The 19,163-nt window shown below is 56.6% G+C and overlaps 8 protein-coding genes across 8 annotated transcripts; 3 read left to right on the forward strand and 5 right to left on the reverse strand.

The window, feature by feature from the left end:
• Window positions 1–320: 320 nt before the first annotated feature.
• Window positions 321–913, reverse strand: CDEST_13402 (uncharacterized protein; the record flags this gene model as incomplete). The annotated part of the gene is made up of 2 exons (XM_062929558.1): window positions 321–655; window positions 685–913. The coding sequence occupies 2 exons, from the start codon at window positions 911–913 to the stop codon at window positions 321–323; spliced, it is 564 nt and encodes a 187-aa protein (XP_062785609.1).
• Window positions 914–921: 8 nt separating this feature from the next.
• On the reverse strand, window positions 922–4,952 carry CDEST_13403 (Putative alcohol dehydrogenase, zinc-type, GroES-like superfamily, alcohol dehydrogenase class III). The gene is made up of 5 exons (XM_062929559.1): window positions 3,606–4,952; window positions 3,302–3,431; window positions 2,410–3,183; window positions 2,119–2,332; window positions 922–2,028 (listed from the first exon to the last, which is right to left on the reverse strand). Exons 1-5 carry the CDS (start codon window positions 3,624–3,626, stop codon window positions 1,986–1,988), a joined length of 1,182 nt encoding a protein of 393 aa, XP_062785610.1. The 5' UTR covers window positions 3,627–4,952; the 3' UTR covers window positions 922–1,985.
• Window positions 4,953–5,224: 272 nt separating this feature from the next.
• On the forward strand, window positions 5,225–9,101 carry CDEST_13404 (Putative nucleoporin Nup85). The gene is made up of 2 exons (XM_062929560.1): window positions 5,225–7,895; window positions 7,947–9,101. The coding sequence occupies exons 1-2, from the start codon at window positions 5,505–5,507 to the stop codon at window positions 8,871–8,873; spliced, it is 3,318 nt and encodes a 1,105-aa protein (XP_062785611.1). The 5' UTR covers window positions 5,225–5,504; the 3' UTR covers window positions 8,874–9,101.
• A 323-nt stretch (window positions 9,102–9,424) lies between these two features.
• Window positions 9,425–11,934, forward strand: CDEST_13405 (Putative HNH nuclease). Its single transcript, XM_062929561.1, has 4 exons — window positions 9,425–9,588; window positions 9,731–11,043; window positions 11,155–11,664; window positions 11,723–11,934. Exons 1-3 carry the CDS (start codon window positions 9,541–9,543, stop codon window positions 11,624–11,626), a joined length of 1,833 nt encoding a protein of 610 aa, XP_062785612.1. The 5' UTR covers window positions 9,425–9,540; the 3' UTR covers window positions 11,627–11,664; window positions 11,723–11,934.
• A 123-nt stretch (window positions 11,935–12,057) lies between these two features.
• Window positions 12,058–13,100, reverse strand: CDEST_13406 (Putative glutamine amidotransferase domain containing protein ChyE). The gene is made up of 2 exons (XM_062929562.1): window positions 13,015–13,100; window positions 12,058–12,959 (listed from the first exon to the last, which is right to left on the reverse strand). Exons 1-2 carry the CDS (start codon window positions 13,034–13,036, stop codon window positions 12,073–12,075), a joined length of 909 nt encoding a protein of 302 aa, XP_062785613.1. The 5' UTR covers window positions 13,037–13,100; the 3' UTR covers window positions 12,058–12,072.
• Window positions 13,101–13,508: 408 nt separating this feature from the next.
• Window positions 13,509–14,720, reverse strand: CDEST_13407 (Putative gfo/Idh/MocA-like oxidoreductase, NAD(P)-binding domain superfamily; the record flags this gene model as incomplete). The annotated part of the gene is made up of 2 exons (XM_062929563.1): window positions 13,509–14,047; window positions 14,123–14,720. The coding sequence occupies 2 exons, from the start codon at window positions 14,718–14,720 to the stop codon at window positions 13,509–13,511; spliced, it is 1,137 nt and encodes a 378-aa protein (XP_062785614.1).
• A 293-nt stretch (window positions 14,721–15,013) lies between these two features.
• On the forward strand, window positions 15,014–16,903 carry CDEST_13408 (Putative zn(2)Cys(6) fungal-type DNA-binding domain-containing protein; the record flags this gene model as incomplete). The annotated part of the gene is made up of 4 exons (XM_062929564.1): window positions 15,014–16,072; window positions 16,158–16,286; window positions 16,353–16,456; window positions 16,522–16,903. The coding sequence occupies 4 exons, from the start codon at window positions 15,014–15,016 to the stop codon at window positions 16,877–16,879; spliced, it is 1,650 nt and encodes a 549-aa protein (XP_062785615.1). The 3' UTR covers window positions 16,880–16,903.
• A 1-nt stretch (window position 16,904) lies between these two features.
• Window positions 16,905–18,842, reverse strand: CDEST_13409 (Putative heterokaryon incompatibility). Its single transcript, XM_062929565.1, has one exon. The coding sequence runs from the start codon at window positions 18,808–18,810 to the stop codon at window positions 16,999–17,001; it is 1,812 nt and encodes a 603-aa protein (XP_062785616.1). The 5' UTR covers window positions 18,811–18,842; the 3' UTR covers window positions 16,905–16,998.
• Between the last annotated feature and the right edge of the window lie 321 nt (window positions 18,843–19,163).

The raw sequence follows: 19,163 nt of genomic DNA on the forward strand, positions 1-19,163 counted from the left end.
CGAGACGGACGAATGGATACGAAGACCCCGGGGCAGCAATCCTTACGTCGCCGAACACTGTCGGGATCGTTGATATGGCCGGCCAGGCCCCTCCTATCTGTCTTATCGTCTTTGATAGGCAGAGACGCATTGTATTGTTGACCTCCGCCTGTCCACGAGACCAGCCAACCTCGCTCGCATCGTTGGGTAATAACCGCCTAGGCCGTACGGAGGCACTGATGCCTCCTCCGCTGGGGACCCAAGGCTGCCTTGCGTTGCAGAAGTAGCGAGCCAGCACGATCCCGTCTGGCGCAGCTGACCGACATTCGAAGCAATTGGATTCAGGGTGGTGCTGGCTGATGTGAATGATTCATCCATCGTCCGTACCTTTTTATGGAAACCGTCGTCTCTTTCGGAACAAACAGCCTATTTGTCAAAATATGAGCTATGATCAAGCCTACAAAATCCTTCGCTCCATACGCCGCGACATTCCAACGAAACCCCGAGTTTGGTGCAGTAATTATGGAAACGCCGGCAGAGCGCATCCTACGCCATTCTCTCACGGAATGCGTCTCTGGGTTGTTCCCCGGGCAGTACGATTCGATACAACGCCGGAGTCGAAATTGCCGGTCTAGCCTTGATTGCCCATCAAAATTAGCCATCAATGCACCCGGATCTTGGTTTTTGATGGGGAAAACCCCCTACCCATTACAGCTGGGAAGTCCCCATCCACCAATTTCTTAGCAATGATGAGCCAAACGGTGAACCGGACGGGGTTTGCTGTTGTTATTGACATGTTGTTTCCCATGCAATCCCCCCCCCACGGTTCATTCCATTTCCAACCCTTGTTCCCGTTTTCCAAAAATCGTCCGATTCCCCCAGGTCCCGCTCTGCCAATATCCCATTGAGGCGCTTGCGACGTCTGTCCATTCATGTTCCACCCCCATACAACCAGGGGAGATAACTACCTCCAAGGTACTGGAACCAAGCAGACAAGCGGTCGATGAGAGGCGAGGCGAGGCGAGGGGGCACGACAGGTCAGTACTACCTGCAGCGAACCTAATATGCGTCCGCAGAGCTCCGAGACATGCTGCGAGGCTGCCGTCCACTAGTTTCCAAGACAGTGGTCAATGGTCCTTTGAAGGAGCGCATCCCAAACGACAGCCCGGAGGCAGGGTCAGGAGGCAGCCATATCAAGAGGGAGACAGCCATGTCTCAGCCGAGCCAACAGGAGGAGACAAAGACATGCGGATGCCGGGTACATGCAACTCACAATGGGATAACGTTTGTCGGGGGCGCGGCGCATGTTTTCTTTTGCTAGGGGTTCCGGCATCAGCTCACACCTTCCCGGCGTCGGTACGGGACGCCAGTTCGACACGCTGACAATCCGATATCACTGAGCTGTAGTTGGAATCATCGTTTTGACTTCATCGATCACTCCCGAAGAGGCGATGCAGCTTGTTCCCGTGGCCAAGCATGGCCCCGTGGAGTTTCGCGTCGTGCTGCACTGAAGGATGAAGGAAGAGCAACTTCGGTGGGCATACCCTTGGCAATGTGCTCGCTTGGGTGAACTGCTGTAAGACGAGCTTCACTCACTCACGATAGTCTGCACCGCTCGCCTGGACTTACCGAAGCAAGAAGCTGTCCCTTCCTCCCTTAGCAAGGCCTCCTCCTCCTGTAAGGAGCGCTAACCCGCAGTCGATGTGCTCCCCCCCAGGATCTAGCCAGGACGGAAATGTGAGCCTGCAGGTGCGCCACATTGCACAAGACCCTACCGACTACTGGGCCCGTTCCACATGGGCATGGACGACGGTCTAGAACCTCGGTACAAGCACCCAAAAGCACACATCAATTGTATGAGAATCGGGAAGATCGGGAATTGACGACACAAATGTTGCATTGCTCTTGACATTCATCGCGGCATCGCTCGTATGGACAGGCCGAGGGGTTCCAACTCGCCGCAGTCGTCGTCGTCGTCGTCGACCGTCTCGCCCGTCCGCCTGGCTTCACAGTTTGGAATCGCGCGGTCTGCCAAGGATATCGATTTCACTTTTTTTTTGCATTAAACTATCAGTACTTTTTTTTTCTTTTTGGTAACAGAACGAAGCAGACAGGTTGCAACTAGAGCCCGTTGCTTACTTGCGCATGTCGACTACGGCTCTGATGCAGTCGCCCTGCTTCATGGTCTCGAACGCATTGTTCATCTCGCCCAGCGTCTTCCTGTGGGTGATGAACTCGTCCACCTTGAGATCGCCCTTAAGGTAGTCCGCCACAAGGCCGGGCAACTGGGAGCGGCCCTTGACGCCGCCAAAGGCGCAACCCTTCCAGACGCGACCGGTGACGAGCTGGAATGCTTTGGAAAAAGTTAGCATCTGACAGGACTTTTTGATTGTGATGGATAATGAGATTGAAAGGTCGGTTAGAACTTACGCCGGGTGGCAATCTCCTGGCCGGCAGCAGCGACACCGATGATGATGCTCTGACCCCAGCCCTTGTGGCAGGCCTCGAGGGCAGCACGCATGACGCTGACGTTACCGGTGCAGTCGAAGGTGAAGTCGCAGCCGCCATCCGTCAGCTCGATGAGCTTGTCGACGACGGACTGGTCGCCGAGCTGGGTGGGGTTGACAAAGTCGGTGGCGCCGAATTTCCTCGCCCACTCCTCCTTGTTGGGGTTCACGTCGACGACGATGATCTTGCCGGCCTTGTTGACGACGGCGCCCTGGACGACAGAGAGACCGACGCAGCCGGCGCCGAAGACGGCAATGTTGTCGCCCTCCTGGACGTTGGCGGTGATCTTGGCGGCGCCGTAGCCCGTGGTGATACCGCAGCCGAGCAGGCAGGTGCGGTCCATGGGGGCGTCCTGCTGGACAGCGACGACGGAGATGTCGGCGACGACGGTGTACTGGGAGAAGGTGGAGGTGCCCATGAAGTGCAGCAGGTCCTTGCCCTTGCACTTGAAGCGCGAGGTGCCGTCGGGCATGACACCCTTGCCTTGAGTGGCGCGGATCTTGCCGCAGAGGTTCGTCTTGCCGGACTTGCAGAACTTGCACTCCTGGCACTCGGGGGTGTAGAGGGCGACGACGTGGTCGCCGGGCTTCACGTTGGTCACGCCCTCGCCGACGGACTCGACGATTCCGGCGCCCTCGTGGCCCAGGACGATGGGGAAGGCACCCTCAGGGTCCTTTCCGGAGAGGGTGTAGGCATCTGGACGAGGTCGCGGGTCAGCATACTCTGTCTCCGTCTTCGTTGCTCCCTCTCTCTCGTTTCTGTTTGTATGGTGTGGTTTCGGGAGCGCAGGCAGCTAGCGAGCGGGTTTCCTCACCTGTGTGGCAGACACCAGTGTAGTAGATTTCGATGCGGACCTCGTGGGCCTTGGGCGGGGCGACTTCGACGTCCTCGATGCTCAGGGGCTTGCCGGCCTCCCAGGCGACGGCAGCCTTGCAAGTGATGGTCTGTTTCGAAGATCAATTGGGTCAGCGGGAGCGTTCGGGGCGGGAAATCTGCGTGCTGGCTGCTGGTCTCTGGCCGACCCGACTCGACTCGGCTCGCCTCGACGAGAGAGAGCTACCCCGCAATCCGAAGCAGCAGCAGCAGGGAACACGGGTGCTAATATAGATTAAACGTACCTTTCCTGCGGTGGCAGACATTGCTGATTCTTTAAGATTGACGATGGGATTATGAGAACCTTGATGGAAGAGAAATCACACACTAAGCCTAGCTTACTGGGCAGGGTAGGGTATTTATTTCAAGGGGAGGGAGAGAGGAGGGGGGATCAGTTCGAGATGCAAATGGGCCAAGAACTGCCGCCGCCCCGGTTGTCTTTTGGCGCATATCTCCAAACCCCACCTTTGCTCTCCCCTCCCGCCCCTACCCCCCCTCGGCAAGGAGGGGAAAGCTGCCTGTGCGAAGAGAGCCTCGGGGGTTCGGGGAGCTGAGCTGTACATACATACTGGTTTTTTTTTATACCTTACGCCAGCCCAGCCCCAATTGCCAAACACTTTTGAAAAGCGGGGGTCTCAGGCCGTCATCGACCGCCAGAGTGACCGCCATAGTGGAAGGTGAGTTGGGAAGTAGATGGGAACGGGGTAAAATCACGACTGACACGGCGACGCCAGCCGGGACTCTTGGAGACGAGAGAGAGTGAGAGAGTATGTTACGTCATTGGGCGACGAAACTATATCAACAGACATGTACTTGTACCTCGCTGCTGTTCCGGTCTCCTAGCGAACTGGCCATGTGTCGTAGCAAACGAGGAGACGACCGGCGGATGGCTTTCCGAGAACGAAAACCGAACCACGGCCACCCAGCCGGTGCAGCCGGGGCCAGTTCCTTGGTACGGTACTCCGTAGTCTGTGTGCCGGATCTAAGTGTTTACATGCCCCCCCTCCTCCATCTCTCTTCCCGCCGGTTCTGCCTGCATGACGAGCCCATGAGGGGTTTGGCCAAAATGATTCAGTTCAGGCCGTCGGGGTTAGGCTTTTGAGTTCCCGTCAATGCAGGCCGTCCAGGCATGGCCCATCGGCGATTGTCTGGGCCAAGGCTCGTTCGCGATGGCTTTCCCGTGATGCCAAGGTCGGGGGAGGCAGGCGACTGTCTTGACTGTCCGATTTATGTCCGGAGCTGGTTTCTTCGTCGTTTTACCACCTTTGGTAGCTGTAGCCTATCTAATCTACGGCCCCTCCCCGATACGTCCTGGAGACTCGGGAGAGAGCCATGATTAGGGGATTAGACGATTAGACGACAAAGTTGCCCGCGGATGCTTTCGGTTGAAGATTGCTGGTGGGACTGCAATGGGGTAAGGGAGGTTCTCTATCTCAACAGCAGATGAACAATCAACCCAGATACAATCCAATGCGAGACTGTCGTTAAGATGGAGATGGCCAACAGTACAGAAAGAGGGGATCCGTCATGTGAGCGTGTGAATGTGTGTGTGTCGCATTACCCCGTATCAAACCATCACAATGGCATCACAGTTGCATAGTTGTGGAGGGAACATCTGAACTTTAAGCGGGAGTCTCCAAGGCTGGGGATGCTTCGGCGCCATCCGCCTGGAAGCTCTGGAACACTTGGCGCCTAAAACCCGACCTGGTGTGTAAGGTAAGCGGCCATGGAGCTTGATCCACTGAAACAGAGGGAGAGGGAAAAAAAAAAGGAAAAAAAGGGCTTCACACTTGCACCGATGGTGGAACGTGCATAGTGGAAGCTCCAAGTGGGACCAAGTCAGCGGCATCTTCCGCGTTGACCGGCCAGGCATCGCGAATCTCCAAAATTTACCTACCCATCCAGCAAAACCGCGTCTGGCCAAACACAGCTCCCACCCACCCACCTCTCAGCCTCGTCACCGGCCGTGCCTGCAACACCAATCAGCCTCGACAACCTCTGCAAAGTTTAAGGAAACGGCTTGACTTTGTGTTGTCGTTATTGCATCAATCTTGCCCGCTCCTGCCCACCATCAGAGTACGGCGACAACACACAAAGGTCCAACGGGGTGGTGACCTGAGGTCGCCCGCTTCATCGACGTCGCCATGCCCAACAAGTTCTCCTTTGACGACTCAGCCTTCGACAGCTCGCCGCCGTCGACACCAGGCCAGACTCCTCAGAAGAACTCACACTACCCATTTGGCGATAATCCATCAACCACGCCGGCCGGGCCCCCACCGTCCTCGGCCGCCTCCTTCACCCCAGCAGGCGCGCCATCCGAATCCTACCTCGGAAGCTCCCTGCTACAGGGCGTCACTGCACAGAAACCTTTCAGCTTTGGTGGTGCAAGCTCAAATGGCGCCAGGCAAAACCTCTTCGGAAGAAGTGACTCGGCTTCTCAGCAACCTCTTGGCCGATCCATCATCCAGAGCGCCAAGCCATCGACGAGGCAGCCGTCGGCACTGAGCAGGGAATACGGCACCGGCAACAGCCAAGCCAGCCACGACAACCGGACGGGCAGGTACACGCTACCGGAGTCTTCTGAAGACGAGGAGGACGATGGGGAGGACGAATACGATGAGCGCGACGCCGTCGACGCGGAAATGGAGCGATACCTTGAGGCCGACATCGATCAGGATGACATTGCCGCGGAACCGGGCGTCGAGGATATCGAAGATGACGACGACATATTCCTCAACATGCAACACAGCGACCGCGACGACCAAGAACTCGACTACTCGGACGAAGGTGAAGGCGGCCTCGGCGCCGAGGACTCGGATCTCTTGCTCCTGGCCACACCCGCCGCGACGGAGCGCATGCGCAGAGAGGCCGAGGATATTTTCCGTGCTTCGTCTATGCGCCGCTCGTCAGCTGGGAGACGGAAAGACTTCAAGTTCTCCGCCATTGCGAAGGATCTGTACAAGGGACTGGGCATGACTGTTATCACAGAGTCGCCCGAGGTCGTTCTGAAGACGGAGGACCTGATCAATCAGCTTTACAACGAGGGTATTGGTGCGCAAGAGGACCCCGAGCAGCTCGACATTTCGTTATCGACCATCGTCTACCCGTTGGTGGAGCTTTGGGACGACTTTGCCCAAAGCCTGCCCATGCTGGAGGGAGAACACATTGCCGAGATTGGCCCCGGCCCCGACAGTGAGCCTTTCCAGAAGGCCGCCTACGTCGCTCGTCTGGTTCTCCAGATGCACCACACCCGCTTCGCAAAGCAGGGCTCCGCCGAAACCGAGGTGCCCCCGCTCCCTGACGTTCTTTTCCGATGGATCGAGGAAAACCACAATTTATACCCCGAGCAATACGACATCGTGCTGAACCACAGGCCGAGCCCGGCGAGCCACAGCCTCTTCTGGCCAACGCTACGAGGCGCGCTCATTCGTGGCAGTGTCGACCTTGCCTCCAAATTGTTAAGGAATGCTGGATGGGAGTCTGTTAAGAAGGGACCTAGAGCTGATTACGCTTACTCCGGCAAAGCTCTCGAGAACTTGCAACGCGCAGTTGGCATTGCCTGCGAGGCACTCGACATGTGTCCAGCGAACAAGGGCAACTGGGATATTTTTAGCAGCGATTGGACACTGTATCGCATTCAGGCCAAGGGCTCCCTCGACAAGCTACAGCGCTTTGCGGAGGGCAAGGAGAAGAATCTTTTCGCCGGCGGAAACGATAACGGGAACGGAGGTGCGTCTCTGGCTGGCCTGGTGAGAAAGGCAGAGGGCCAGGTTCCTTGGGACATCTACGAACACCTCCAGTCCATCTACCAGATCATTTTGGGAACGCCGGAAGCTATCTTGGACACGGCACAGGACTGGTGCGAAGCCACGATTGGTCTGTTTGGGTGGTGGGAGGAAGGCCGGGGTCAACAGAAGAGCCTGCGTATGTCTCGCTCACAGGGACTGCGGATGCAGGGTAGCTCTTCGAGCCCGGAGGGCTACTTTGAGCGCCTCTCGCTTGCCTTCCACACGGCAGTCGAGTCGGGCTTCCACTTCAACTCCATGAATCCCGTGGAGGTTGCCATCGCTTCTGCTTTTGAATCGGATTTCGCGGCTGTCATCGGGATCCTTCGAGCATGGTCTTTGCCCATCGCCTCTTCGGTCGCAGAACTCGCGTCTCTCGGCCAATGGCTACCCAAGCCCGAACAACCCAACCTGATCACAATGGAGAGCCTGGATATGGAGGACCTGGACATTTTGGGAGTCTCGCCCCAGACGGCGGATGAGGTTGAGGGTATCAAAGACACGACACTTACGCACTACGCGCGCGAACTGGCTGGCATCGACCAGCTTTCCGAAGACAGAAGCGGCTGGGAAATGGCGATCCAAGTGCTCGGACGTATGGATTCGGCCACGAAATCCGAGGAGATGGTTGGAGAGCTGCTTCGCGACATCCTGGCGCAGCTGGACTCGGATTCTGGCGCCACCGTCGATAAGGTCTGGAGGATTCTGAACGATCTCGGCATGATCACCTATGCCGAAGAGACAGCAGAGGTATGTCGTCCACCTGTGGACCTGGGTTGACAGCGCGACTAACCATGGCAGACATACGCGGAGATCCTCGCAAAGGACTCGCACAGATACGGAGAGGCTCTCTGGTACTACGCTCTGGCCCACCGGCCAGGCAAAGTACGTGAAGTGCTCAACCTCCTCATGTCCTACTCTCTTCTTCACTCCACAGTGTATCCTCCCGCCAACGACTTGGACGATCACCTTTACCGACTGCTCAATGAGCGTAGTCAGACGCTTGAGAAGTATGCCAAACAGGACCTTGAGGCGGCGAACCTCCTCGGCCGGATGCTCAGCGGATACGCGACTCTCCGAAAGTTCTATGACATCCGCGACACCGAAGGACTGACAAACATGTCACGATACAAGTCCGCCTCGCTTCGCAAGCAAGCTGCTTCGGCGCTTGTGGCCGTCATTGCTAGCTCCGACGACAACATCCGCGGCGGTCTTTACGACGAGACGCGCGATGCGGTCGTCAGCGAGGACTTCATCCTCGCGCTCCTCGGCGAGGCTCTCCCGTTCGTCAACCAGGAGCCTTCCGTCATCACTCTCGACCAGATGGACACACTGCTCAAGGCCATCGAGGATATCGAGACGGTCAATTCCACCATCTTCAACGCGACGGATGAGTTCTTCAAGCTCGTCTTGGCCTCGACGCCAGGACTGAAGGGCTCTACGCCGGCAGACTTGATGCGTAAGAGCACCGGCTCTCTCGGCGGAAGCAGCTACATGCTTAGCGGCAGCTCTCTGCTGGCCAGCCAGCTCCACCGCTCCATCGGTGGCAGTGGCAGCGGCAGCGGCGGCGGTCTCTCTCTCGCCAAGACGAGGCGCGGCTGGGACTGGCGAACGGGGCTCACTGCTGGCACGTCGGCCGGGGACGTGCTTCGCATGCTTCGGCTGGGCCTTTCGAGGGACCTGGCAACGTTGTGGTTGGCCGATGCGGACAACACGCCCGAGTACTAGGATCGCATCGGACGTGTCGCGGGTGTCAAGCGCAAGCACGAGGGGGCAATGGCTCCCTAGATACAGGGGAGAGCCAGAGAGACGGAGACGGGATAGGGATGATTCGGAAATGGAGTTTGATAATGATGTAAATGGAAGGCATTCAAACTGATGTATAATACCACTGGTTCGCTGGGGGAAGTGACGACTCGTCGCTGTTCTCGGATGATTGATTATTCAAGACCACACTACGCCAAAGTTGATTCATTGTGCAGAGGATTGCTCGAGGTGCCGAATCGCGTGTTTTGTGAATGTAGACTGGAAATGAGCCAAAACTTCGTGTTGTTTGCTAGGTCTCATCTCACAGATGGCGCCGTCCTTGTGTTGTAAGTCAGGGGATAGATAGGAAGGAAGCCGTGCTCAATGGGTACCTAGGCACCTATTGTCCGGTTAATCCGACAAGCCGCCCCCTGTCCGACTCGGTAAGTTGCACAGTGCAATAGTCTCACCTGCTGTAAATCAACTGTGGTTCACCGTGTCGCCACTACCTCACTATGGCACCTACATGAAAAGTACGAGAAAACCCCCTTCACTGCAGCAATGACACTCCGGCGTCGCACTCCCGATTGCCCCAAAGACCAGTTACATCTCTAACTGGCATATACGGGTTTGGACTTACCTCGAGAAGATGCTCATCTTGCTGACGGTGGCTAAAGCAACCACGGTACGGAGCCAGGTACGCGTCGATCATGTTAACCCTACTACCTACCTAGGCATCTCATGGAACCTCTCAGCCCAAAAATCCGTCCCCATGATATTGACTCACTCGAGAGCTCCGTATCGTGTTTAATCTTGTGACGTATTCTGACGTGTACCAGGTCTCGTTGGGTTGCACGTTACCGTTTCGGCGGCTGACGCGTTGCCACCGCCTTCACCGGCCCGGGGCGCCAAGTGAAGTTCGGCCATCGGCGGGCGGATACGCGTTCCACATTACGTCGCGTACCCCGGCAAGCACCGGCCCCAAGATCGTTACGGGCGTGGCGAAGGAAGAACCTCAAGTACTCCCCAAAAAAGCAGGCACGGAGAAATGGGGTTCGGCAGCCCCTGAGCCGCTTCCTCCCCGGCCCGCCGTTGCTCCTGCCCTTCGCGCCAGCAGCAAAAAGACTGCCTCAAGGACGCAGACGGCAGCAGGCAAAAAGGTGGCCCAGCCTGCTCCGAAGGAACCTGAGAGTGCGGAATGGGGAACCTTCCACAGGCAATCGATCCCCTCCCCCCCGAGGGTCGAGAGGAAGCCGAGGCAGGCCGCCATCAGGACTTCCTTGAAGCATCTACCGGCGCCGCGATGGAGGCCCGATAACCTTCCGGTCAAGAAAAGGGCTGGCCCATGGGGCCTTTTTCACGCTCTACAGGAACCTGCATCTTCAGGGGGCCCTCCAGTAGCCGACTCATCCGTCGCGAGCGCCGCCGAAACTGACGAGCCGGCAGCAAACGAGTCGCAGCCGACAGCAGACGAGTTGCAGCCGACAGAAGACGACGTGCTGAAACCTCCCTCAGGAAAGTTTCCATCTGTCGAAACAGCACCGCCGTCAGAGAACCGCAGCATATCTGCAAAATTGTTGAAGAAGTTAAGGAAAAGGGCGTTGAGGAAAGAGAAGAGGAGGGTTTTAAGTCAACAAGGGCATCGCTCTGTCGAGTTAAGACCAAAGGCTTATTGGAAGCCATGTACCGCCAATCATGACCGACAACCCATCGATATAACGGGGAAACCAGTCGTACAGGAAGAGATTGCGAGACTTTATCGACCACGGAACTCCTGGCCGATTGGCGACGCGTATTGGATGGAACTGCTTCTCAACAATACGGACACACTGTCAAGACTCTCAGGAGACTGTTCCGTCTGTCTACGACACAGTGACCGAAGGACTGTTCATCACGTGGTGCCAAAAAGCGTGGCACATCTTTACCCTCGCGACATGAGGGACGAGGTCATGGCGCTTTGCCAGCCATGCCACAAAGTGCTGCACGGGCTTTTCTCCCACAGAAAGCTTGCTGATGACTTCACGTGGAGTGGCGCGGTTGTAAGAAACAACCTATTCAAAATGTGGTTGGCCTTTGCGGAGCGTTTATCTACAGAAGAACTGCATCATCTCATGGCAGCCCCTGCCCCGCACAATATAAAGGGATTCCAAAAGTAAGGAACACCAGTTTACGCGCGTCCTCTTTCAACCCTCATCTCTCTCCGTACCCGGCGTTTTCCCCCAACTTCATGGTGAGGGAAACGATGCTGATGCTATCACCATAGGACTGGAGCGCTATTGGAAGTGATCTTGGCCATGCTCGACAAGATCCTCGCCAGAATGTGGTATGAGCGGGAGCTTCCCGGCGACGATGAGTGTATCGGTGACCGACGTCGTGCATTGCGAAAGGCGTTACGGAAAGCAGGTGCCCCGACGACTACCGTCGGGTATGAGATCGAGCTTGCGCTGAGCAGCCGACCTGAATGGGCGGACTGGTACAGACATGTTTTCAAGTCTGGGAGTCGCGAGGAACAAATAGCAAGATTCCTCCGAGAAAAACGGCCTCTGAAAGAATCGCAAAGCAAGATTCCATTGAGAAAAACGGGCTTTGAAGGATCACAAGGAAAGATTCTTCCGAAAAGAAAGGTTACCACGAGGTTCAGGGAGCACAAGAGCTCGCACCGTAGCAAACCGAAGTACCACCGCAGCGAATTCGAGTCCAGATTCAAGCCGTGGAGGATTACTGACACAGCCTAGCTGAGTTAGGGTGGAGCGCCCACCAAATAACCGCCTCGGTAAGCGCTCTCAGCCGGCCTTATTGCCCAGCCGGCTGCATCAACTAACTCTTCCTAGACGTAATCAAGCGCTTCTCTGCATAAGAGACTCATCCCTCCGCTCCTGGTCTGTCACAAAGGCTGTATTCGAAGACGATCTCGACCGTAGGCGTCCATGCCATGTTTCAGTAATGTACCTGCACCATCATGTAGAATACTGTATATAGATCACTCACTCGTAGCGTTGCTGCTCGAGAGCCGTTAAGCGGCGACACCTGTCACCTTTTCCCCCATTTTCTTGGTACCCCTGGGGTCAGCTGCATCGACCATCAACCTTCCGATGTGACGATCGTTTCCAGAAGCTAACCAAACGACATGTCCTCCCCAACCTTTCCAAAAAGATCAAAGAAAAAAAAACCCTCACACAACTCAGATCTTCGCCAGGAATCTCAGAACCCACTCTGCCGCGGCCCCCGCGTCGTCCTCTCTCCTGGTACCTGCAAACGCCCGTTCCAGAAACTCCTCTGAGAACCCCTTATCCGGCGTATAAAAGTACCGAATCGTTTCCTCCATGATGACCTGGTCGCACTCGAAGTGCGGCTGAATCGTGAGGACCCTCGACGGCTCGTACAGGCCCTGGACCGCGCAATGCGCGGTACCCCCGATGCTGATCCAATTTCCGGGGAGCCCTGCCGGTGGCCGGGGCAGCGCGACGTGGTCGCCGTGGCACATCTGGAGCCGTAGGCCGCGACGGCTCGGGCCCGTGCCGTCGGCGGCGGCGTCGGGTTCGGCACCACCGAGCGCTGCCAGGCACGGGAAGTCCTCAACGAGCCTTGGGTGTAGTGCGATCGTCTGGACGCCGAACTCGTAACCGTTAGGGTCCTTCTCCACGACGGCGCCGTGCGGGCCGAGAAGCACTCGACCAACGAGCTGGTGGCCGAAGCAGGTGCCGAAGATGCGGACGTGGCGGTGGTCCGCGTAGACCCCCTCGATGAAGGCGCCGAGCGCGAGGACCCAGGGGTCGGTGTCGTAGGCGGCCGCGATGGAGCCGGTGATGAGGATCGCGTCGACGTCCGACGGGTCCGGGTAGTGGCCGGCGACGACGTCCCAGGTCGTGAACCGGACAAGGTGGGACACGCCGAGCCGTTTGGCGGCTGCGCCGAGGAGCTTGATGTATTGCCCACTGAAATACCGGCCGTAGGTCGGAACGACGGCTGGGACCATCACGTCCGTGTCCAGGATGGCGATGTGCCTGATTTTCTGCGTCTCGGCTGGGCTTGTCTCTGGCGCCGTGCCTGATGCCACCCCTCCCCCGGCTGCCTCTCGTCATTTCAGTACAGGAACGGCCTCTGCATCACTTTGCCCACTGACCTTGCAAATCTTCTTGTCTCATTTTTTGTTTTTTTGTTGACGGGGTATAGGTATTCGTTACTAGAAACCACGGCGAGATTGTGTCGCAGCGACTCGAACGGGCAAAAGTTTGGAAGCAGTGCGGGTGGCATTGGCCGGCATTCGGGCGTTGTTGAAGCTCGGGAGCTGCTCCGAGTCGGAGTAGATTTGTCACGATCCCCGTTTTCGGACGTCAACGCCGGCGTCGGTCCCCGGGGCCGAGTCAAGACCACTAGCGATTGGCCCACAGCAACCCAAGTCGAAGTGACTGCAGTCTTCAACATGAGATGAGGCAAGTGGACAACTTGGACTCGGTAAAATGAATGTTTCGAAGAGAGCCATTCCTTAAAGTTGATGCTAACCAAACAATCGTTCAATACTGCGCCACTCTAGCCTCATGCCACCCAAGGTAAGCTCCGATAAGAGTCTTTTCTCACCCGACGGATGACAAAGAAGCGCAACACAGGCCCTCATCTTTAGGCCTCGTAGCCGGACCTTTTCAAGATCTCGTCCAATAGACGATGGGTCTTCAACGCAGACTCAAAGTTGGCATACCGCGAGCCGTTACCCTTGGCGAAGGCATCTAGGATCAGAGCCGTGTTCAGCGCCAAGTCTGAAACATTGGCTACGGTGGGGATATCCGGCCTCTTCAGCTCGACGTCCCGCTCCTCCCCGGTGAAGAGCTTAATTTTGAGCTTCTTGCTGGGGTGGGGGGTCTGCCACATTACCATGTTGCCCCAGCTGGCCTCGATTTCTCCCTTGGTCCCGCTGATGATCCAGCGGGCGCCAACGTCACCAACAGTGGCACTGGTTGTCCTGAAGTTCAGCGAGGCCGTGGCACCGCCATTCAGCTTTCCCTGAACGAGGACGTGATCGGGCGCGCTTTTAGGGTATGCTGGGTCGACGACCTTCCCCTCTGCGTTGCGTAGGGGCCCATGTGTGAGGTCAATCTTGAGGACGGAGGACAGAGTGCCAAGGTCGAAATCGCCAAGGACGTGAGTAAATGAGTCTAGAACTGTACACCGAGTCAATTAGCCCACGTTGACTCATCAACAGACACTGCCGGAAGAAAAAGAACCACAGAACTCACAGTGTCCAAAGCCGATGTGGAACATATTCGCTCCGCTCTTGATGTCGAGGTAATACTCAGCCCCCTCGACCCAGTAACTCGGGGGGTTGATCAGGAGCGTGCCAACGACAGAAGTACTTAAGAGGTCGCCGATCTCGCCGCTTTCGACTATCTCCCTCAGCTTGACGGTGAGGCTGTCACTCCGGCCTTGGAGACCGACAATAGTCTGCAGCCCATCCGCCTCAGCCAGCCCGGCCAGCCTCTCAGCCTCCGCGACTGAGGCGCCAAGCGGCCACTCGATATAGACCTTCTTCTTGGCGGCGAGTGCGGGGACCGCCAGCTCGAGGTGCTTGGGCACGCCGACACTGACGACGACCAGGTCTACGTCGGCGTCCCCCGCGAGCTCGCGGATGTCATCGTAGGCCTTGGTCCAGCTCGGGAGCCCGTGCATCGCAATCGAGCGGCGGGCGGCCTCGACGGACGAGTTGCAGAGAGCGACGATTTCGTACTCGGGCGAGTTCCGGATGGACGGCAGGATGGTCAATGTGGCCCACACTCCCGGGACGAAGCCTGGCCCCTTGGCAGATAGCCCGACGATTCCGACGCGTGTGGGAGCCATGATAGTTAAAATGAGTGTGTTTTGACCTTGGAGAAGAGGGGGAAAACCGTTTGGGTAGTTTTTGATTCAATAGTCAACCGGCAAGAGTATTAGTTCGACGACTGACCGATTGTGGGTTTCCAGTCGATTGGGATAAGCGTCTTCTTATACGCTTTCAATATAAACCAACAAAATGTGATCCCCTCAATTGTATTTTCCTCGTTCCTATACCTACATTTTTTGCTGGCAGCACGTACCTGGTCTCAGATGACAGAGGCCCCGACAGGACGAAACTCCGGCCTGTCGGGTCGGAGATGTGGAGCCGCCTTCCGGCATTGACGGTGATTGGTCGGAACTCCGCGGGCAGACCGGATGAAGTCCGCAACGTCGACGTTACTTGTCAAGTTCCTCCAATCAATACCTACACCAAAAACAGCGCTGCTTCGGCGATCAGCATGAGCGCGACATTCGGCCGCAAGAAGTCCTGCGCCTCTTGCCGTATCAGCAAGGCGAGATGTTCCCTCGATTCCCCGTGTCGGCGATGCGAGGAGAGAAACCTCGACTGCAAGTACGACCATCCGCCGAGGCGTCCAGCGACCTACCGAGCATTGCGTCCCCTGCAGACCCCCGAGGAGAGCTCACGCAGAGACATAGAAGAAACTAGATCCCATGCCGAGAGATCGACTCACCGTAGAAGCCCTCCTCCCGGGCCCTTGATGGAAAATCACATTGACCATTTTGATGGGCCGTCGATGAATTGGGATACGTTACTTTCACCCTCATTTTTACAGCTGTCCCCGGGCTGTGAGCTTGGTTTCTCAAGTTTACTAAGCCCGTCCTCCTCCGACATGCGCCTGAACACATTTCAAGGCCTTCAGGCACCACCCGAGTCTAGCGGGGTGCCATGGATTCGGAACGGCCAACGACCCGGTGTACCAGACCATCCAGAGGCCCGGTCTCCATTAGGTAGTCCTCCTTCTATTCCTACTGCCAGGCCAGATCAGCTGCAGACGCAAGCCAGAACACGCCTCTCCCGGCCTCGCCGCCCATTCTACCAGGACAGGCCCTTTGCGTTGCGACCCAACAAGGTAGTAGCGGCGTGTTTTACCGTAAAAGTACTCATGGGCCAGCTTTTGGCTTATCCCAAAATGATGGCCAAGGGCGGACGACTGCCGCCGTTCATATTCCCTCCCTGTGTCGTGGAAGGGAATGTTTTGACGACGGATTGCTGTAGCACTGGCTACCACAAGTGCCTGCCAGAGACCTTGGCCATCTGTTGCAACTTGGTACAGAGTTTTGAGGCAAGGACCGCTGGAAGTGCGTCGTTTGTATGGAAGAGCATTTACAAAGAGGTCGGGAGGCTCCAGAATGAGGTAAGGCCCCCCCGCCGCAGTTGTTCACCCTGGCCCGCTTGGGCTGCTCTTCTGCTTCTTCTTCTAACAGATCTGTTGAATGAAGCATGACTCATACAACTGTGAAGAGCTGCTTCAAGCTCTGCAGGCTGTAGTCATATACATCTTGCTGCAAGCAGGAGACCCGGACTCGGTGCCCTATAACGATATCGCAGCACTGGTGTCAGCCCCCGAGGTGAGGAGTTCCGCCTAGGAGAATGCTCCCCATACACTGCTGACGAGAACATACTGATTTTGGCAGTCCATCGCCAAGTCCCTTCACACGTCCTCCGATTACACCGTCAATCTGACCAACAGCACCAAGATTGATCGTCGGAAATGGGTCGCTCGCGAAAGTGTTCGAAGGTAAGCCGCAGAAACGTATCGCCACATTGTCTGGCAGGGAAGTTGCTGAAAAGAGAAAATTGCAGGACGATATGTATCATTTTCGGTGTCCAGCTTATGTTGGACGTGGACTTCAACGTCGCGGGAGGAGAATGCGGCGGCTACAGCCAACTGCCTCTCCCCTCGGGACGAGAGCTGTGGGAGACCGTGTCCAATGATGAGTGGGCGGCACGGTATAGGAAGCTTCATGCTCGGTACCGCGACGATAATGTGTTGAATATACAGGACCTTCGGCGGGCGAGACGAGCTCTGGAGACAGATATTACAGATCAGAGCGAGGAAGGGCGGCTTGTAGGCCGGGTTGCAGAGTGGTGCGAGAGCCTGGACGAGCTTGGGATGATGGTGTGGATGGCAGTTATGCAAGAGTCAAAGTATACAAAATAGAGATAAGATATAAAATACTATTTTGGGAGAGAGGGGGGAAAGACGTATTAGCACTCATGAAATCTGCTGTTATGGGTACGATGTTAAAAAGCCCGGACGGAGGCCAACTCCTATGATCCTCAGCCTGTATTTTCGCGCTCAGCTTCCAAAATATCCATGGGGTTTGGCTGCTGTACAGCCAACACACCAGCGTCGCCTCCGATCTGAGGGGCACGTTCGAGACGCTGATCGGGTTCGTTCCCCTCACCGATCGACCTCTGGATTGGGAGCCGAACAGGCATGGGATGAAGAAGATCATCCGACGACGTCGCCTTGAGGAAAAGCTGGTTGGTGCTCTCGCCAGTCTCGGAATACCGCGTGACGAAAAGCGAAAAGCAGGTCTCCCCGTGCCAGAGCTTCACCTCTTGGCGTCCATCAATAATGAACTGCTCCATCATGCTGAAAGCCTCGAATGGAGGGCTGCCTTGATCATCGCCCGTCTCGTGGTCTAGGATGCCTTTCTTTATCCCTGCTGCATGCCGGCTAGGAATCAAGGCATACCGCAGAGGTTGGAGGGCAGAAGCGTGCCGCTGGCATATGAGGAAGACTTCTCCGATCTGAACACCGTCAAACGCAACAGTATAGACGACTGTGCAGCTGAATAGCTTGGAGCCCGTCAACGCAAACTCTTTCCGTCGTGGGTGCCACTGCTTCTTTGGCCAACACTCGGCCACTTCCAGGGAGAAGCTCGCTGGAAGCAACGAGGTGTCGAAGCTCAACGCTTCCGCAGCGGTCTCCTGCAGCGAGGTCGACATGCGCTGGTCCACGTCTTTGGCGATGTAGATGGTCTTCTGTTCGTACCGCGTCGTGCGCGACGGGATGATGACTTTGGGGAGCTCCCTGACGTAGATGTTGTCCCTGTGGTATCGGAGGGCAACGAACACAACATACTCGTCCGGGAAGAGGGTGCACCTCAAGCAGGTTCTTTCTTCGCCGTCGTAAAAGAAGCTCGCCAGTGTCGCTTCCATCCGGATGCCTTTGTTTGTCGAAGAGAACTCCTTCTCCTGCTCGCACATGGCCCAGCTGATGGACTTCCGCGAGGTCAATTCCGTGTCGAACCAACTTGCGAACTCGGACGGATGCCGGGCCAGAAGCCCGCGGTAAGGCTGTATCGCTTCCTCCGACGCGGTCCAGCAGAAAAGAGACATGTCGGTGCTGTTCTTCAGAATCTCCTCCTGGAGCCGTATGAAAGCCCGTGGACCCTCGCCGTATAGCAATGGCATGTTCACGCGGAAAATGCCAAGCAAGCAGTAGGCCATGTCCTCCGTCCTGGTCGTCTGCCGCTTCGAAGCCCACGACATTCTCTCGGCGATGGAGATCTCGCCGATCGCGTCGCTATTCTTTAGAACCCGAGCAGTCTTGCCGCGAATGCCTGCCATGCTTGACAGCTGCCGCAGCACCGTCCCGTCGGTCTTGAACCCACGCGAGTTCCACCCGACGTCGAAGAACTCGAGCCTGCTGGGCGCGATGAGCTCCTGGAGAGTCCACCCGCGCTGGAACCAACGGCAGGGCCGCTTGTGGATGCCGGACTCGGATTCGAACATCCAGAGCGAAGGCGAACCGACGGGGAGGTCGGCGAGATAAGCAAAGCAGACGGCCGACAGCCTGTACCACTCGAACATGGAGTTGATCGCCTCTGAGAGTTCGGCGCTCGAGGACTTGTCGATGCAGCAGGTGTCAACCCAGACCCATTCTAGCCCGTTTTGGCGGGCGAGCTCGCAGGTCTTATCGATCTTGGCGAAGCCGGGCTTTTCCCTGGCGGCATCGAGGTCGGCGAACTCCTGGAAAGTCACCTCCCCGGCCTCCCAGGTATGAGACAGTATGGCATAAGGTGGAACGTCCGGGGGGATGAAGGCGTGAAGCGTCAACGTCTCCGTACTGATCAGCCACATATCTGACTGCTGTTTGTATGAATGGAATTGAGGAGGGTCAGAGGCGGGGAAATCGTCACCATGGGTACGCTATGCACGATGCAACATAAGCGACGGCAGCATGAGCCTGCAGCTGAGCAGACAACTTGGGAAAACGACATGCCCTGTTTGGTCTATTGTTCTAGTCGCATACTGGGACAGAAAGACTTTCCTTCTTTGATAATGTTACCTGAAGTCACTCATCATCTTTATTTCACAGACTACCAGTTGCGATACATCCGCCTCATGTGCAATCTCCATTTAGAGCACCTTTTGCTTCTGGGACATGCGTAATGCCTCTCGTCCAAATACGTCAATTCCCCAAATCACAATTA

The sequence above is a fragment of the Colletotrichum destructivum genome, chromosome 9, assembly GCF_034447905.1.
Source record: "Colletotrichum destructivum chromosome 9, complete sequence".
Lineage (NCBI taxonomy): Eukaryota > Fungi > Ascomycota > Sordariomycetes > Glomerellales > Glomerellaceae > Colletotrichum > Colletotrichum destructivum.

What these genes read in the sequence shown, in the direction of transcription:
- CDEST_13403 (XM_062929559.1), bottom strand. Translation starts at nt 3,626, where the DNA reads ATGTCTGCCACCGCAGGAAAG. An exon ending in CACTGGTGTCTGCCACACAG is followed by an intron (nt 3,184 to 3,301) that starts GTGAGGAAACCC and finishes GACCTCGTCCAG; the next exon opens with ATGCCTACACCCTCTCCGGA. An exon ending in CCAGGAGATTGCCACCCGGC is followed by an intron (nt 2,333 to 2,409) that starts GTAAGTTCTAAC and finishes CTTTTTCCAAAG; the next exon opens with CATTCCAGCTCGTCACCGGT.
- CDEST_13404 (XM_062929560.1), top strand. Translation starts at nt 5,505, where the DNA reads ATGCCCAACAAGTTCTCCTTTGACGACTCAGCCTTCGACAGCTCGCCG. An exon ending in ATGCCGAAGAGACAGCAGAG is followed by an intron (nt 7,896 to 7,946) that starts GTATGTCGTCCA and finishes TAACCATGGCAG; the next exon opens with ACATACGCGGAGATCCTCGC.
- CDEST_13405 (XM_062929561.1), top strand. Translation starts at nt 9,541, where the DNA reads ATGCTCATCTTGCTGACGGTGGCTAAAGCAACCACGGTACGGAGCCAG. An exon ending in CAACCACGGTACGGAGCCAG is followed by an intron (nt 9,589 to 9,730) that starts GTACGCGTCGAT and finishes GACGTGTACCAG; the next exon opens with GTCTCGTTGGGTTGCACGTT. An exon ending in AATATAAAGGGATTCCAAAA is followed by an intron (nt 11,044 to 11,154) that starts GTAAGGAACACC and finishes CTATCACCATAG; the next exon opens with GACTGGAGCGCTATTGGAAG.
- CDEST_13406 (XM_062929562.1), bottom strand. Translation starts at nt 13,036, where the DNA reads ATGAGACAAGAAGATTTGCAAG. An exon ending in GAGACAAGAAGATTTGCAAG is followed by an intron (nt 12,960 to 13,014) that starts GTCAGTGGGCAA and finishes GACGAGAGGCAG; the next exon opens with CCGGGGGAGGGGTGGCATCA.
- CDEST_13409 (XM_062929565.1), bottom strand. Translation starts at nt 18,810, where the DNA reads ATGTGGCTGATCAGTACGGAGACGTTGACGCTTCACGCCTTCATCCCC.